The sequence below is a fragment of the Aplidium turbinatum genome, chromosome 9 (genome assembly GCF_918807975.1).
Source record: "Aplidium turbinatum chromosome 9, kaAplTurb1.1, whole genome shotgun sequence".
NCBI classification, from domain to species: domain Eukaryota; kingdom Metazoa; phylum Chordata; class Ascidiacea; order Aplousobranchia; family Polyclinidae; genus Aplidium; species Aplidium turbinatum.
The window spans coordinates 13912033-13931094 of record NC_137480.1 but is presented as its reverse complement, the minus strand read 5'-3'; the positions used below and the strand labels follow the sequence as shown (position 1 = coordinate 13931094).

Here is a 19062-nt window from a genome sequence, read left to right as displayed (position 1 = left end):
GATTGATTGAGTATGAAACAAAAATTACATCACAGGATTTATATTTTACAACAAACGAAATTGAATCGTCGAGAAGTGCTATGTCATTGTCGTCGTTTAAAGCCGAGTTGATATGAACACCAAGGTATTTAACATTATCTTTAAAAGCAATAAGTTGATTTGAAATCATGAGTTTAGGTGGAAATGATAACTTAAAATTGCAAGGAGAGAAAAGCATTCCAGCAGACTTTGTAGCATTAAACACCATTTTATGCTTGACAGCAAAATTTTTATACACATTTAGGCCTATAGCCTATATCAGGTTTTCTTTCTTCATCTTATTTTTATGACTGCTCGCCCGCATAAATATGGGAACTGGCAAATTAAATCTACAACACATTCCTTTGGGCTGTTGTTTAACACTGCATAAGCCTATGTGCAACTTGTTCGTGCTTCTGTTCGTTTTTGTTATATTTTTTTTGGGGGGTGGGGGGTTGTGATCGTGTTAGCTACATACATAAACCTACTACCGGTAGCCTACATAAATAAGCTGAACTACTATTCAGGCATGTCTGAAACCTTTCAAGGTTTTACCACCTTTTCCCGTTCATTGACGTGCTGGTATTTCGACTATAGTGTAGAGCTGTTCGAAACGAACTTTTTCAAATCGAAACGAAATCCTTCTTAAAAGTTTTTTCATCGAAACGAAATCAAGACAAATAATTTAATTTAAGGTCGAAATGAAACAAAATATTTCGTAATTTCGAAACGAAATATTTTATAGTTGGCAGGCCATTACTTTAAAAGACAACATGAAATTTTTAACATTCCTTTTTTGCAAACAGAAGTGTAGCACCAAGAAAAGATGTCGGCAGTCCACCAGGGGCGCCGGAAGCGGGAGGCAGATGCCCCCTCTGCTCTCAATTTTTCTATGGATGGAGAGGCAGGGGGGCAATGGTGTCCTTTTAAGGTCATGTAAGCTACTGCACATTTTGCGATACGATATAACAATTTTAGCTATTCGCATTTAGCCCAGGGTTGGAAGTAACGACTAGTTGTCACTATTCGATAGCGTTATTCGTTGCTTTCTGAATATCGAATACTTACACCCATTCCTTTTAAAAATAAATATCGAATGCGCGTTATTCATTGCTTTTTTATGCAAGCAACGAAGTCATTATTCGTTTTTCACTAATCGATATTTAGGAGAACTGCCGAATCATTTTTTGTTGTTCACTTACTTCGTCGTCAAAACGAATTTACGAGATTTAGTTTTCGGATTACTATCCCACCTACAGTCCCCTTCCGGTTTTCGAACTTTAAAGGATTAAGGAAAAGTTTGCGGCAACACAGTTCAGAAAAACCATGCAAGTGAGCGTCGTTAACGATGTTGCCAACCTTGCGGTTTTCCCGCGAGTTTGAGCTTGTTTTTTTTCGAGTTTGCGTATTTTTTTTGAGTTTGCGGGTTGCTTGTTTTTTGGTCAGTGAAACATTTTTTTTGACTTGTTTTTGACACTAACATTGCGAGGTTTTTATAATAGTCAACATTGTAACAACATTGTCAACATTGAACATATTTTGAAAATCCCGAGAAATTTGGAGTGTGTATATTTATGTATGTTTAGAGTAGACCAAAGGCATACATTTTTGTCCATTCATTTATTTTCACTGTACGGTCAAGATAATGCGTTAGCATCGATCGCATAACTTTTATTTGAATAAGATTCCAAAATTTTGTCGAGTTACATAGGCTAACTGTTAGCAAAACTTTTTTGTTTACCTCGTGTTAAAATTTGTCTGTCTTCGCCGATTTCATTAGATTAGGGGAAGACGGGGCAAAGCGGGACACTTTTCGTAAAAACGTAATTTCAGCAACAGTGATGGTTGGATTTAGTTAATTTCTTTTTTAATTGAAAGCCTTAGTTGGTCAGCATATTTGGTTCGAAGATCAAGCGGAATCTTTTTACGGTTATAGTACTTACGGTACTTTCGGTTATAGTACGGTTATAGTACAAATGAAAAAAATATTTTTTTTAAATGTGCCGCTTTGCCCCAGCCGTGAGGCAAAGCGGAACACTTCATTTTTGCATGATTTGGTACTGTTTAGCCGCTTCTCTCAAAGACAACTTCTTGCTTTTCACATCTTCTATCGCATTCTTAATAATAATCATTCGCTATCTCCGCTTGCAGCAGATTGCGCATCAACAATGGTTACTTGACAGTGATCCATGTGATTTTATGAGCCATACTGCTTCCATGCTGGCTCAAGGCAGATTGGAAGAGGGTGATACGTCACCAGATTATTACCCGATTTATCCTCACTGCGTTATGCAAGAAAGAACACAATCGGTGCCCTTTTTAAAGTTTTTGGTATGACCCGACCTGGAATCGAACCCAGGGTATGACCCGACCTGGAATCGAACCCTGGAATCGAACCCAGGGCATTCTTAATATTGATAGCCTATCTTTCCATTTACCTATTTCAGTTTTTCTCTTATAGCGACGAATCATTGTCAGAATTAAATTGTGTAGGCCTACCGGTACAATATAAATGAATGCTGATAAATATTTTACAATCTTGAAGGCTAAAAAAGTTATAAACAAAATTCAATCAACAGAAGAACCACACATACAATCTAGACTTCTAGAGTCTCATATTACCCTAATGCACTGTCCCTCTTTGCCCTTATACAGCTGTCCCACTTTGCCCCAAAGTATAGCCTTTAGAAAATAACATCTCTGCTGAAACCTGTAAAGTTTTAGGTAAAAGTTGCTTTTGTAACCAACAAATACTGTCTCAATGTCTAATATAACTTAAAAACAAAGCTACCAACAACTTCGCTTATGCTAACGAATGTGATAGCTACTTTTCCATCTCTTTCTTATAACAAACCATGCCAAAACACATTTTACTTCCTCACGACACGCGTTGTGCTCTGCCAATCGCCATTTTTTCACAGCAAATACATTTTATAATTGCCAAACTAGTGCTTCCGGTTAGAGGGTGCCAAAGAATACAAAACGTGAGAAATCGCGATGTCCCGCTTTGCCCCACGTTCCGCTTTGCCCCGTCTTCCCCTACATCATTGCGTTTTTTGTACTCTGGTTATTCTTCAAATTACTGATTAATCTATTTGTAGTGTCTGGAATGAATAATAATTTCCACAATGTTCATATATATTTGCTATTCAAATCTTGTGTTCGCTAATTTCGGGCGAAGAAGATTTATAATTTGCTGTAAACTTGTTAAAACTTTTGATAGCTTTCGATTTTCGCGTCTCATGATTAGTGCACTGCAAGCCACTGCATAATACTGTTGATCTTATCGTCTGATAGGTCATTTTACTCATGAGTCATGAGAATTTCGCTTTTATTTAATGCCGTTGTAACCTTTTTGTGAAATATGGAAATGAGTAAGAATTAAACAATAAGTTATATTTTTGTTCTTTCTAAAGTTAAACTGGTAGTTTTGTTTCATCTGTGCTGTTAGTAATTATTTATTATTTTTATTTTAATTATTTTTAGTAATTGCCATTCGTTGCTTTTTAAGTATCGAAAGCGGAAAGTCATTGCTTTTTTGGGCACTATCGAATAGTGAAATAGTCATTGCTTTTTGACTAACGACTTCCAACCCTGATTTAGCCTAATTATAATCTTTCATTTCTGCCTCAAAATAATATTCACGACAAGAGCATGCGGCTGTGTCTGTGGCAGAACACTTAAAGGCATGCCTGACGGTGGCCACGAAGATTGGCTTCCTTCTTCCCGTCCACTTAATCTAAATCTTCAACCACCGGGTGTATGCCCGGATACGACAAACAATACCACCTTTGCATGGATTTTGGAAAACTTTAGTCATGTTTTCATGATGAAAGTGGATATGCAGTGATTTGAGTTTTTGCTGTTATCACACTTCAGCAATTTGGTTTCTCAATTTATCACTTAAGAAAGTAACCAGAAAAGAAAGTACTCAAAGTAGCCTACATTTAGCCTAGAGTTCAAAATAAAAAAAATTATTGACTTCTGTCCATTACTGTAGGTTCGCACGTTGGCAAGGCCTGTGTATGTAGGCCTAAGTCTTTCAGGACGTAGTCACGGGGAGGGAAGCTTGAAAATGAGATTTTATCTTGTCCCCAAGAAATATGTTTTAATATTATTGCAGCGTTTCAATACCATTATAATTCATTTTGAATAACGTTTTCCCTCCCACCAGTTGCTTTTGCATTCTTTTCATTTTTTTTCTAGCTATGTCACTGAAGTCTTTATTTTATATGGTCTGTGTATGTGTGTTATATTTTGTTCGATTAAAATGTCTTTTCGATGTACGGTAACGAATACCTTGGGGAGAGTGCTTTTACAAGCTACCTGTTATTCCCTCTTATAAGTTTTGTTTGTTATGTTTCATTATTTGTTTTTAATGTTACTGATAACTATTCTTTATTTTTCTTACTTAGTTGCTTGTTATTGTATAGGGGCGGCAGCCATGGGCGCCGATCCCTATAGGACAGCGGGGACATGTCCCCACCATCTTTTTACATGTCCCCACCATCTTTTTTCATTATTTCTATAACATAAAAGGGAAAATATTAACCGAATGTCACAATTTTATTAGTCAGACGTTTAAAATCTATTGAAAGGGGGGGACAACATTTTTGTTTTATGGGAGGAAACCCCGTAGCTGTCAAGCTGAAATAAAAAATCTCAACCTCTTGCTAAATATGTGCATTGTGGGGTACCGGTACTTATTTACTAATCTAATTGTATCAAAAGCTGTTGTAGCTTCGCCGTTTATTCGAGATGCTCCAAGTTCCACACAAGAACTTGGAGAGCTAGGCCTATAGGCTATAGGCTAAAAGGTTTCTGGGAAATTCAAGCATATGTACCTGAATCTTTATTCTAAAGAGTCTTTGCCTCAGGCTGCATCAAAACTGAAACTAATTTGTCCAACCAGAATGCTCACACGTGCAGCTGCTGTAAAAGCAGTGCTTGATGATTCTAACGTCAGTATAATAATAAGTCAGTATTGGAAGCCATAGAAGCAGCCGTGAGTCAATTTGATTCAAATGTAGCAACAACTGCAATTTGGTTTTTGAAACCTTTTTCTCGTGGGTCAAGTGTGCTTAGGTTATTAGCGGCATTGTCTGTCATTCAGTGTATGGAACGTTTTAACAAAGCCTTGCAAGGTTGCACGGTGACTGTGGCTGGCATGCTTGAATGTGCTAAACTTTGTAGTACTGTTCCGCCATCTACGCAAATAACGCAATGAAGAAGAATTTCATCGTGTCTTTGTAAATGCTGAGAGGCTAATGGAAGATTGCAACCCTGAATCATTGAAACTATCACGTCCCAAAAAGATCCCAAATCGTCTTCAGCATGGACATGACTAGCCTCCTCAACTTTCAAACACCAGAGACGAAATATCGGTCAGAGTATTTTGCAGTCATTGACAGCGCCTAGCAAAATCTTACTGACTATTTCAAGTCGACCGTTCTAGAGCACTACAAAATTCTACAAGAATCACTCTTTAGTGGAAAGATACAATCACTTGTGGTAGACAATTATTCTGAGTTCTCTGACACAGAATCCCTTGCACAAGAACTAAGTTATGCTTCTTTCGAAAGCAGTACAATGGAAAGTGGGTGGAAGATTTTTGAATGATAGGCTATTCAAGAAGATGCCATCCGCTGGTCGGCAAATGTTTCCGAAAGTGGAACTTTTTGTGCGACTTTTGCTCGTTTCACCAGCCAGCTCGTGTTCAGCTGAATGGTCATTTTCAACTTTGCGACGTGTCAAAACTTGGTTACGATCTACCATGACACAGAAACGACTAAATCATGCAATGGCACAAGGTTTTGAATTCGATCAACCTTCATGACCTCTCCAAAGACTTCGTTTTTAATTCGCCGGAGACTCGTTGCCGAGTGTTGGGACGTCTGCTGTCCAATGCTGACACTGACAATTAAAATATATCCACATCGCATCAGACTTGTAACTACTGTATTAGTTTGTTTGTCAGAACAGACCCCCGATCTTTCTAGCTCGCTTCGCTCGTCGCCCCTTCCTACCTTTCCTAGTAAATGTCCCCACCAATTTTAGAGAGCGATCAGCGCCCATGGTGGCAGCTAACTTCATTAACAATGTTGTATTGTGCTGGTATGCAAGTAACAGCACCATCTTCAACGTCTTCATTTATGTGGACAATTTACTTGTAGATCGCGTGCTGTTAAAATGAAAAAAAAAATCTGATTCTTAACCCGTTTCAAAACCATTCTGTTGACGTAAAGCTAAAACAATCTTGAAACACAAAGCAAACAAAGCCCTAAGGTTTTGTTTGCATAACTGGTTGATTCGCTTAATAATATATCACTTTTTGTAATCCCATTGAAGTAACAAATTACGCAAGGTCTGCTGTAGCATTTTATAATATGCAACCTGAATGTTTTTATTTGGGTTTTGTAGATTTTAAGCTTCTCGCAACGTCGTGGCGTGAGAATACGTCTTGAGGATTATGGCAGCTTAAAACAGACAAGCAACCTGCTTTATACCCGTGTATATTCAATACATACTATGTATTATAGGTCGGAAATATGCCTAAAATTAAACCAAATTTAAGTTCAAAGATATGTCTCGTTACTGGGGCATCATGTGGTATAGGCAGAGGTATTGCTCTTCAACTGGCTTTGAACTCTGCTCGCTGTTATATTACTGGTCGTCATCTAGACACTCTTAAAAAAGTTGCAGATGAGGTAATGTTTCTAAGTTAGATACTTGCATGTTGTGTTGTGATAGCATATATACGTGTTAACATATCTAGTTTTTTAACATATCTCGTCATCTAGACACTCTTAAAAAAGTAGTAGATGAGATACTGTTTCTAAGTGTTTTTATTTTATTTATCAAAGAAGTTGATTATAGTAGCCTACCAGGCTACAATAGTTTGTTTAGTCGGAGCTTTCTTGGAATTCAAACTTCCACTTTAAGTGGGTCTGTTTAGTTGACTTTTAAATCTGCAGTGAAGTTGCTAGTTTTGGCTATATGACAGCCAGGTTTGATTGTAGGTATTCTTATATCTTTTCTGTAATCTACAATCTAAAACAGCCAAAACCTTTACCACTCTGTCCCAGCTAAACATTAGTCACACAGAGCAATAACTATATGTAGAAGAAGTCCAGTTATGTCAACCATTTTAGAATTGTGAAAAGTTCAGTTTTTGTGAAAAGGTAATTACTATTATTTTCATATGTTCAATTAATATGCACAGGTTTACACTTTTTGTAATTTGCAGCTTTTATGCATTTTAGGCTCAAACACGAAATGCAGCTGGGATTATAATTCCAGTTCAATGTGACCACAGCAAAGATGAAGAGGTTACCAAACTCTTTGAAAGGATTTCGTCCGAAAATAATGGTCGACTAGATCTACTTGTCAACAACGCATACTCTGGAATACAGGTACACAGCAGTGTTTAGTTGAATGCACTGCAGGGACATAGCCGCGGGGAGCAATTGCCCACCCAAAACGATATCTTGTCTCTTCCAAGAAAATGTTTTAATACTATTACAACGCTTTAATATCGTTTCAATTCACGTTAAATGACGTTTGCCTTTCCAATTGTTGCTTTTGCAGCCCCTAAAATTTTCTTTCGTGCAACGCACTAACGCACTGTATGACGACTTTAATTTTAAGATGTTAAAACAGTTTTTGTGACATTGCCATTTAAATCACATTTGTGATTTTAGTATCTCATTGATAATGCCAAGCTTCCCTTTTGGGACCAGGATCCATTTGAAACATGGAATACAGTCAATGATGTTGGATTGAGGTAAATATTGAAAAAAATTCACATCATATTTGTGATTGAAGACACCAGCCGCAAACTGTTGGTGTGGCTGAATGAATAATTGTAATTTTATTTTTTTTTATTGACAGAAATCACTACATTTGTTCTACGTTTGCATCGCGCTTAATGGTACCACATGGAAGTGGTCTCATTGTTCAGATTGGTTCAATGGGAGGTCTCACATACCTCCAAAGCCCTGTTTATGGAATTGGAAAAGCTGCGGTATTTGGATCTATTTTGTATAGAGTCAAAGTATAGTTTTAATTTGTAGCTATGCAGCGAGAAAATTGTTGCAAAACACCGTGAAGGTAGGTTAGTATTTCTAATGTACAATCTCAAACGACGCTTGTTTGTGATAAATTGAGTGAGACTCAGTCTTCACCATCTTCTGGTGATAGTTTGATACTTGTTTGTAGCAAGTAATTAAGGTGAAAGTTTGATCTTGTTGAAAATTTAAAAAACTTATTTTTTTAGTTGTGTTATTTGCACTTTAAGTTTATGTTATGTTATTTGCAATCATTTCATAGATTTTTCAAGCAAAAAAGCCTTACTGTTATTAGCCTATTATAAGAACTCTAAAAGTGAACATAAAAGCAAAACGTTAAAATTATCGCAGTTGATTAGGTTGAATCAGATTAGTTTTAAGTTAAATCTGTGAACCATACGCTATATAGGTGAATGCTTTTTGAAACCAACTAGAGAGACTGCGATTGAGTCAACTGATACAGGTTCACAGATGTCTCGTTATTTTGTAAATGTTGAAAAGCACAAAACTCTGTTTCAGCGTTTAACTGTTTCTAATATTGTTTACAGAACAAATAAAAGCAGTTTTTAGTTTGTTTTTCCTTTTTTTTTTGCACTCAAAAACAAGCTTTTTTAAACTTAAGACACGATTGAGAAAAACAATTCGTATTACTAGACCTACGGTGCCTACTGCCTATAGGCCTACTTTTCTTTATGTATCCTACTGATGAAGTGCTGTGGCTGTTCGGAGGTTTAATTCACTCATATTTCAACCAAGAATTATAAACTATGGTACATAATTGGTTTACGCTGATTTTGAAACAATGTTTTACGCGTTCATTGTCATATTTCTTTGTAAAACTTAATTTTGCTTGTTTGTTTTAAATACCGGTAATTAACTCAAGGTTAATGTTTTACCTTAAAGGCATTTTTTGTGTACTGAAGTGCCGTGGCTGTTGGGAATTAATATTTTACATGTTTATTGTTTTCAAATAATTTACTTGGGGTCAAGGTTTACCTACGGCACCTATTTTTCTTTGTGTACTGAAGTGCTATGGCTGTAAGAAATTTCACTTCGTGCATATGTTTCAATGGAGATTTGAAGAGTGACATGCAATTTTTGCATCATTGCTTTTCACGTTTTTTGCCACATTGTTCCTTGCTTTTGTGCAACATAACAGTAGCCTACTGTTGTGGGTGACTACATGAACATTGTGATTTGTGGTACATGCAATTGGCAATATTTAGATTCAGCTTTTTTGGGATTCAAGCTTTTACCTTGATTTATTGCAGAAGGCTACGATGCATAAGCAGCAGCGACTTAGCCTATTTATCCAAGTTCCGGCTCGCTCGCAAATTTAACCTTTTTGACATTACTTCAACGTCGAAATACGTTACATTAATTCATAAAAGCGCTGAATTGCAATAGTTGGTAGACAAAATCTTAAAATGTAATTCGTTTAAAAACTTTTCACATTAGGCCTACTCCGATTTCGTTATCAGGTTCAGACCACAGCAATTAGATGAAATAATATTTGTCCGCTATTTTAACAGCTGAATGCATATTAGTGTATCTGCATGACGAAGACAGAATTGACAAAGCTCATAAGTTCGGGTGTTTTTCTCTTTCCTTGGTAGTATTGCAGTCTGTGTGAGTAATGAAAAATTGTTGAAATCATGACAGGTGGATCGAATTGCAAAGGACTGCGCAGTCGAACTGAAAAAATACAACATTACATCTGTTTCTCTGTGGCCATCAGCTAATCAAACAGAGAAACTCGTTGATGAAGTGGATCGGATGACTGCTGTCAAAGAGGATAATTATCAAGTATGCGTTGATAGCACTGCCAGCTTATTGACTTATATCACTAGGGTGGCTAACCTCGGTTTATTTACTTTATTGCAATCTCGCCAGACATTGAAAATCAAAAGATATCATATCCTAATAACCAGTAGGCTATAATAACCAGCTTAAGGCTCCTTGTTTATTTGTACACAGGCCCGGTTATAAAAGTTAACGAGTTCCAAAGGTCCGGCCACTTCGCTATTTCACGTCTCCCAACACAACTTTGTTTATTTTATTACTAGTCAATAAGTAATATGTACGACCTTCGAGCAAACGAAGGCTATAGCCTAAATCAATACGGTAACAGTGATCATTAATTTTGCGTCTAATGTGATAGTGGCAACATGCTACTCAATCTGTGTTAAAATATAGTAGAACATTCAGTAGCGTTATTATGGGAGCCCTGACCCTGAGAGTATTCTGGAACCGAGCTCAGAAACTTGAAGAAAACACTCTGTATTCGTTGGAGTCCAATTGTGATAAAATGCGCATGCATCCATTCTGCATCCTTTTCTTAGACAACTTCTATTTGGTGCAAGCTACCTCGTTCCTTGATAAACTTACTACGTTTACAACTCCTGAGGCAAGGTCTTGCATTTTCAGACGTGTGCCTTGTTTGGAGATTTGGGTTTCTCCTTGTACCGAGCCCACATTATCTACGGCACTGAGAATAGTAGTCGATTCAACTCAGAAAATACCAGAAAAATTATACAGTAGGCATCGAGCCAATTTATCTCTTGTGACATATGCCATCAGGTGTCTTATTGAGTCACAGCCGCGTGCTCTCGACGGGTGTTGAACTCATAACCATCAGATTGTCAGTCAGATGCTTGTCATTTGCTGACTCACTGCATAGGCTACGTTGCACTGTTGTCTGACCTGCAGGATATTTGAATCCAGTCAATCAAAACTTAAAACACTGTAGCCTACCAGTTGCAATGAATCTAACGTGTTAGCGTCATTACTACCTGAAAGACAAGAGCAAGAAGTAACATAAATACCTAGTCCCGTGCTTGTCGAACAAGACAAGCCGGCATGCTGACAAGATCTAAATGCTCCGGTGGTCCATTTAACGCCCGGGTGTGGATTACTGTTCGGATGCGAGAGCTTTCTGTCAGATTAGTAACCCTGTAGAAACTTATTGTTTGGCTTGCCTATCGATTGTACAATGTAGGCTACAAGAAAATGTTGATATAGCGTAGGCCTACGTTTGGTTTGGTTTTGAATCTTTATCATCACACTGACAAAGATTTGACAGGTTATTCCTGGTACTTTCGCATAAGCTAGTCTACTTGTAGAGGCTTTTGACGCAGGGCCGCATACCGAGATTGTCAGAGTGAAGTTTCCGATTTTTAAAGCGTTGTTGCTAGGGAATTATACCATCCATTAGGTGCCGCTGAATGAAGAGCAGACCTTAGAATGCGTTGCTCAAGCCAGCGATATCTGAAGAAGGTATACGAAGGCTCACAGCTATTGCCTTATTTTCACGACACTAGAAAAGCAGTAATTGGTACCGTGTTAAACATGCGGTTTTTTTTAAAATTGTACTGTAGAAAGTTTTGTAGTGCAGCTGATACAGTCAACTACAAAAGACAGTTAACAAATGTTACATAGAGCATATTTAAAGAATACTTCATTGGAGAGACAGTTGAAAGGTTACCAGAAAGCTGTTTTTCTTAACAAAATCTTTGCAGTAGGCTAGGTGTAAAGCAAGTATACGGGTAGTTGAATTAATAAATAACTATGAGCATGCAGTGAATATCCAGACTTGATACTATTAGAGTAGGCTAAAGCAGGTTATCACAACAAGCTTTACTAAATTACTGTCAAAGCCAATTGACAGAAGTTGAAGCCAATCGATTTCGAGTAATGGGTAGTACCAAATTTAAGTCATAAGTAGAGTAGACAACCGGAAACAGACATTGCCGTCGGCTGCAGCGTGGGTCAGGTGTACGTCGGAAGGCGTACACCGATGCATAGCGCTCAAGTCCGCTTTCCCGCAATGCAGGATAAATATATGAAAAACAAAACAATTGTCGTTTTACGACTGAGATTATTTACGATAAACAGAAGCCCTTCTGTTGTTAGACGTAATAAAAGCCTTCGTATCCCATTCTTCAAATATTCGTGGCTCAAGCGCACACCCCAAGAATCGAACCAGAGCCTCTTAATTAATCTTGAAGCATCTTTGTAATTATTGCAACCGGTAGGCTATATAGTTTTAAGTTTTGAGTCGACTGGGTTCAAATTTCCTGCAGGTCAGACAACGGTCCAACGTAGCCTACGTGGTGAGTCAGCAGAAGACAAGCGTCTGACTGACAATCTGATGGTATGGGTTCAATCAACATCCTTCGAAAACATATGCAAATGGAATAAAAATACTTTCAATCTTGGTGCATATTCACGGGCTTGAGATGCTTGAGCAAACCCATCCAATAAACCAGCCCTTGTTGATTTCTTATACCATAACATTCTACGAAACTTACTCATTGCAGGTGTTTGACCACATTGTGAAGAACGGAGAAACCTCTGAATTTCCAGGGATCTGTGTATCTTACTTACTAGCAGGTGCATTGCATTGTGTAGGCCCTAACAGAGATGATGTGACGTTTGTTTAAAAAGCCCAAAAACATGGTGTTCACTCAACTCAAGGCATCCTCTAGAAATGGAGATAAAAGCCTGGGGAAATACGACAAACATGTGGGCCAAAGCCATTTCAAAAACCAGTCTGTGGAGCAGTAGGCTTGTGTAAAAAGTAATATTTAAAGTGTGTTACGGTAGGCTACTTTACACCCGGCAGCCTGTAATTAGCCTATTTCTTGGAGCCAAGATAGCGTTCTTGTATTGAAGTTGTGCAGCAAATCTTGTTCTTTTTAGATCCCAAAGTGATGAAGTATACTGGAAAAGTTTTGCTGAGCACGGAACTTGCTAGCAAATATAACTTCAAAGATGTTAATGGTAAAACTAAAAAAATATGTTTGCTTTTGATCTGACTTTTTTGTATGTTTTCAAATTTGCTACACCTTTGGGCAAAGGCAGGTTAGTTGATACAAATTTTACATAAAATGCGTTTTTTCACGAAACGCTAGGTGTAGCGACGCAACGTTAGGTGCATATGAAAGCTCATTTATAAGGTTACTTTATCGCCAAGTTTGGCTCCTTGCATTTAAATAGCAATCAGTTTATGCACCTTGGAATACAACATTCTATAATGTATCAACTAACCTTTTGAAAAGGTTAGTTGATACAATCTTAAGGTTAGTTGGTACACACTTTGCAGTTCAGCAGGTTAGTTGATGCATGGCTGTATTCAAGCAGAAAAATCAGAAAATAAATGTTCATGAGCAAAGCAGTGAGCAGTGTTTTTTTTAAGGTGTTAAATTTCTCCAGCGGTTTCCCAAAATTTGGACTTGCAACTACAGTAGAAAAGTAATGGTTGTTTCTCGCTATGTCTTAAGCAAATATGGCTATTTTTTGGTATTTAAATGAAACACTTGCGGTCTCTTAAAACTACTTAGCGGTCACCCAAACCAAACCTTAAAAAAAACCCTGGCAGTGAGTATTATCGTCCACAAGAAAACACATCACACAAACGAATGCCCTTTTTGTAAACAATTATATTGTCAGATTAGTAGGCCAAATCCCACTAATTCAAATAGTTGCTCCTTCTGGAAGACCCTCCTAAAGCATTGGGGTATGGCATTTTATAAAACTGTGGCATACCAGTTATGTCTGATACACAAACCATTTATTGAATTAATTTATACAAGATGTTGAATTATTATCTGTAAAACATAATGCAACCTTTTTGGGCACATGCTAATACTTTTAAGTTTACTATTTTTCCCACAGCAATTAAATTTTGGGGCACTAGCAGACTTGTCAAAATCTTGAGGGAACACTGCCACTAACTATCACATCATTGACTTTTCCCAATACAATCTAGGCCTATCTTAAGGTTAGAGGGGATTGATATAGATATTGCATAAAAATTGCCATAAAACCTTGATAATTTTGGTCATGCAGGTTAGTTGATACAGTGTCTCAACTAACCCATGGCATAGATTAATGTATCAACTAACGTTTTCTTAAAATTTTGAAAAACATGGACGACTGGACGTCATTGTGCCAACACAAGAGTTGGAAAACTTTTTCACTTGCACATTGTTACCTTGCCTCAAAATACTAAATCTTACCTATAAGTAAATATTCTACCTTAACTCAACTTTCTCTAATTCATTGTAATGAAATTCTGATAAAAATTACAAAAAACTCTAAATTTCTAACTTTTGCTGCCAAATCTTTATCTGATATAATTATCATAACACTTGACCAGCTGGTGGCAGTATTTCCCAAAAATATTGTTTATTTGTTTTTGTTTTGGGGGGTGTATCAACTAACCTGTTGTATCAACTAACCTGTCCTTGCCCTATCGACATAACTTTTTGTTATTTTTTGGATGTTATTGTTGGTTAGGACTAGATTACATTATCTAAAAGTTTCTTTAGCTTAATTTTCATCAAACGTTTTAGAAAAAAGGAAAAATGTCACAAAGAACATAAAATTTGTGTAGAAGTTTTGATTCCTTTTGAAAAATTATATCCTATTGCTTCCATGCAGTGGTCCGCAAATGAAACTGACCAAATCAGCTGGAAGAAACTGCTTACTGGATGCATAGGCTAGTTGAAAGACTTTACTCAGATAACAATAAACTTTCTGGTTTGCCACAAATGAATCTTAGCAACTTTACTTATGTCAATAATTAACAAAACAAAGAAACTGGTTCCAATTTCCTAGAATATCAGACCAGGAAATCAAACTACCAATCAGCCTCGACAAAAATTGTGGGTTTTGTGAGCTACTATTTTATCTACATAACCAAATCGGGGCCTAGAGCTGAAGAGGGTGCGGACATGAGCTTTATTGCTTTTCATTTTTGGTCTGAAATTGCTGTTGCCTATAACCAGGGCTGAGGAGTCGGAGAGATTTTGGCGTGTCTGGATCAGTCGGAACCTTTAAAAGAAGGGTCGACTTCGACTTGGATACAAAGCGATGAACATTAAAATTTTTGTTTACAACCTTTTTTCAAAATATTGTGTTTTGTTCTCCGTACTGCGCTCTAACGCGTACGTGCGTACGTAAAATTACGCAGCACAACGGGTCAAGTGTTTGAGAGGTAAAATTAAAGAATTGTTCAAAAAAGGACTCAAGCAGGGACTCGGGACTCTTACGTAATCTGCTTGAGTCCTTTTCTGAACAATTAATTAATTTTACATCTCAAACACTTGACCCGTTGTGCTGCGTAATTTTTAGTTATCATTTTGTGTGAGCTAGTTAAGCAAGTTTCTCAAATGTTTAGATTTGTCCATATTTTTGTTGTGATAGTGTATTATTCTGTAGTAGGCCTATTTCTTTTAAAAATATTTTTATTATGGGCTTGAAAAGGGCTGTATAACTAGCCGAAAACGTTAGCTTATTGTTTTATTTTTATAATGTTAAATGTAGCCTGTTGTTGCTGGGTTTTGTCTGTTTATGGTTTAAGTGGAATTAAATTTTAAAAAGAGAAAAGGAACAAAAATCCGGCCACCCTCAAACACCGGACAACACTAAAGTTGACACGGGAGTCGGAGTCGATCAGTTATCAATCGAGGTGTCGGAGTCGTATATTTTTCTCCCGACTTCACAGTCCTCTGTATAACGCAACTTTTGTTACCAAAACCTGAGAAACAAGCTGGCTATTGTAGGCTGCTAAATATTTGATTTTTAATAGCTTTCGGATGAGTTATGACTTTGGCCACGATAAAAAAGTATTTCGACCCCTGAAATCAGTGGCGTATTTAGAAAGTTTGTTAGGGGGGGTGGGGGACAAGACATTGTGTCACTCAGCCGTGTAGCGGCTGACTCGGTGGCTGGAGGTTAATGGGGTCTGGGCAGGCGCGGATTTATGGGGGGGGCCCAGGGGGCCCGGGCCCCCCCGAAATTTTGTGAAAAATTGTATGTTTCCGCATCAAATGGTTTGATATGCTTCTAAACAGCTGATATTAGTCCCTTGGCATCACAATTGATGAAAATGGTTGTTTTAATGTCTATTTTCTAGCATATCGTATATGTCGTAGTATCATTGTTCATACCTGTTTAGCTTTTTCTTTCTTTTTAATTGATTTTCAAATTTTCTGGCCCCCCCCGAAAAAAACTCTTAGATTCGCGCCTGGGTCTGGGGATAGTAGGCTACACACGGGGTAACTTCAACGGTAGTAGGCCTACACAGAAAGCTCAAATTTAGTGAAAATGGCTATAAATTGGTTCAAATTTTTTCTACTTGGGTAAAAACTATTTCATTACTTGATCATTAGGGGGAGGCCATCGCCCTTTATCCTCCCCCCTAAATACGCTACTGCCTGAAATGTAGGCCTATATAGGCTACCCCAATCCGTACCGGTAAGTGTAGTTTTTACCTTTCAGGTCGATCTCCACCCAGCCTACGCAGCTTTAAGTTTCTGGCTGGTGCTTCTGGAAATGTTGGTCTCAGTCGCCGGCTTCCTAACTGGTTACAAATGCCAAAGGGAATGTTTAAATCTATTCTGACATCATCCTTCGCCGAAGACACCAAGCAACCATCAAAATACGCGAACAACAAAGTTTCTACTTAGTTTACATCTGTGTTCAGAAAAATGTCGACAATCTTTCTGAAAAGCTTTTTTTTTTTTCGAATCATGTGCAATAAGTAGGGAAGCATTTTAGTTAGCCCAGGCCCGGATTTAGGGGGGGGCAGAGGGGGCAGGTGCCCCGGGCCCCCGACGTTTAAAGGGCCCCCCTACGTGGAAAAAATGTGATTTTGTGTTATTTTTTCTTTCTTTCAGCCTTTGAAGTTTCTGAAAAGTGCTGTGCAGTAGTGGATTTAAGCTACTGTAGACGTAAAGGTGGGTTTTTGCGCCGTAGGCTTGAAAAAAATTTTTGCACGGGGGGCCCCCCGATTTAAAAGTGCCCTGGGCCCCCCATCAGCTAAATCCGGCCCTGAGTTAGCCTACTACTGTAGAAAGCCTATACTAGTTACAAAAGTAACTAGTTACTTTTTGAGTAACTGTAATGGTAACTTGGTTACTATTTTCCAAAAGTAACGAATCGCAGTAGCCTAACTAGTTCTTATTTTAGCACTTTTTCAACAGTTACAGTTACTTTTGGATTGAAATTTCAGTTTTTAATTGCTATCCATTTCTCTGCACGTGTTTGTGTCTTGCTTTGTGCGTGTTTGCTGCGCTTTGCGCAATAATGCATTTTTCTCGAAGCTGTATCGGCGCAGCACTGCGCATGGGCTTTGCGCAAATAATGCATTATTGCGCAAATGCAATGCGCATGCGCTTTTGCAAAATTATTGCGCATGCGCTTTTGCAAAATTATTGCGCATGCGCTTTGCGCAATAATGCATTTTTCTCGCAGCTGTATCGGCGCAGCACTGCGCATGCGCAGTGCTACTTGTTTTGTGGCCTTACGGAGAAAGGTTGCCACATTGGCGAATTTTTCGCTAAAATCCAGAAATCTGGCGATTTTTTAAGACGTTTGGCTTCATATTTACAGTTTGTCTCTTTTTTGAGGATTAATCAATATGCACCAAAGACAGGCAAAACACAACAATACAACAGGGTTGAGCATTATAACAATATATTTTACATAGGCTATATAAAATAGTTTAACAGTCAAACGTTTTCGGTTTAACTTAAGCCCTCATCAGGAATCTGAAAATATTTATAAAAATGCAATAAATTTCAACTTCTTGAAGGTAACTAACTAACTGACTGTATCAGCATTAAGAAACACACAGCGAATTCTTGATGCTTATAGTCAGTTCAGGGCGGTAGCCATACCGCAGAGCAAGGGGGGCCAACTTTTTTTAAAGAGGGGCCGAAAAAATTAAATCATTATAATTGTAGCTATTGCTCGAGAATGTTGGGATTTTGCCAGGGGGGGTAATTTTTTTTCCGGGGGGGCGAGGCCCCCCTGGCCCCCGGCTGGCTACGAGCCTGAGTCAGTTAGTTAGCCTATAGTTACCTTCAAGAAGTTGAAATTTATTGCATTTAGTGTAACGCTTGCAATGCCTCTAAAAAGATTGTCTGACATCAAAACCAGCAACAGCATAATTACTGTTTGCTTGCCGTTGGTGGACGTTCTTGTGGAAGCAATACAGAACAAACCAGACTTGGTCATTAGCTCGAGGACAGCGACTTTCAGCTTCCGACTGCATTCTACCCACAATTTAGACTTAGGCTACCTGCAGAGATGGGCGTGATCTTGATTTCCAAGATCATTTTATTTTTGGTGATCTTGATCTAAGATCACTTTTTTTGTGTGATCTTGATCTTGAAGAACAATAAGATCAAGATCACTTTAAAATTGAAGTTTACTTACTAGATAGAGGCATTTTTTTAGAACTCGTACTGTACAAAGTAGTTAGTGGCAACTATTAACATTAAGCCACTGTTAATATGATATGTGTCCAACAAAAGGCGATTTAAAGTCTCCACCTGATCTGGTGAAAAGAAGTCAACTTCCGTGGTGTACTTTATGTTGACGTATAATAAAAAATGATTTAATTTTGTTCACAATTTCCATGTGTGAATTTTGAAGAAATGTTTGCTTTCCTTGACTCAATTTAGATGTTTCAAAAGTCTAGAATTGCGGTGTTAAAAATTGGTCATGTAAAATGTAAATCGACCTTGGTCATGTAAAGTGGTTTATTGCAGCAAATCAACCAGACCAAGACTTGTTTAAGGTCTGAATATGGAGCGGTTTGTCTGACCGCAAACCTCTGAACCAGGGTTGCCAGATCCAAAATAGCTTTGCCTGCCAAATGTTTCGTAAAAACCGCCAAAAAACTGCCAAATTTTTCAGGGTTTCAAAAAAACTGCCAAAAAAAACTGCCAAACTGTTAGTGCGGCTTGTCCTGTTAACCAGCAAGGCCATACACCATAATAGATGGTGCTAAATATAGCTCTGATGGTATATTGTCTTAATTTAACTTGATAGACCACTTAGTATGAATAATGAAACACAAACTGTAGGCTATGTATCAAGCTAGTAAATTAAAACAAATTTTCAAAGGTTGTAGGGGGCAGCCAAATAGTTGAAGCTATCAAGTATCAACGAAGCGCATTAGAAG

The 19062-nt window shown here is 37.8% G+C and overlaps 1 protein-coding gene across 1 annotated transcript; it reads left to right on the top strand.

Moving 5' to 3' along the window:
• The first annotated feature begins 6056 nt into the window (after positions 1-6056).
• LOC145776719 (dehydrogenase/reductase SDR family member 1-like) lies at positions 6057-18504 on the top strand. The gene is made up of 9 exons (XM_082587947.1): positions 6057-6140; positions 6558-6725; positions 7281-7430; positions 7719-7801; positions 7909-8041; positions 9747-9890; positions 12404-12476; positions 12786-12866; positions 16371-18504. The coding sequence occupies exons 1-9, from the start codon at positions 6057-6059 to the stop codon at positions 16556-16558; spliced, it is 1104 nt and encodes a 367-aa protein (XP_082444073.1). The 3' UTR covers positions 16559-18504.
• Positions 18505-19062: the final 558 nt, after the last annotated feature.

Bases quoted from the DNA above. Each gene is read 5' to 3' on its own strand.
- LOC145776719 (XM_082587947.1), top strand. From the start codon at position 6,057: ATGTCCCCACCAATTTTAGAGAGCGATCAGCGCCCATGGTGGCAGCTA. The intron at 6,141-6,557 runs GTAACAGCACCA...TATGTATTATAG, and splicing joins TGTATTGTGCTGGTATGCAA to GTCGGAAATATGCCTAAAAT. The intron at 7,802-7,908 runs GTAAATATTGAA...TTTTATTGACAG, and splicing joins GTCAATGATGTTGGATTGAG to AAATCACTACATTTGTTCTA.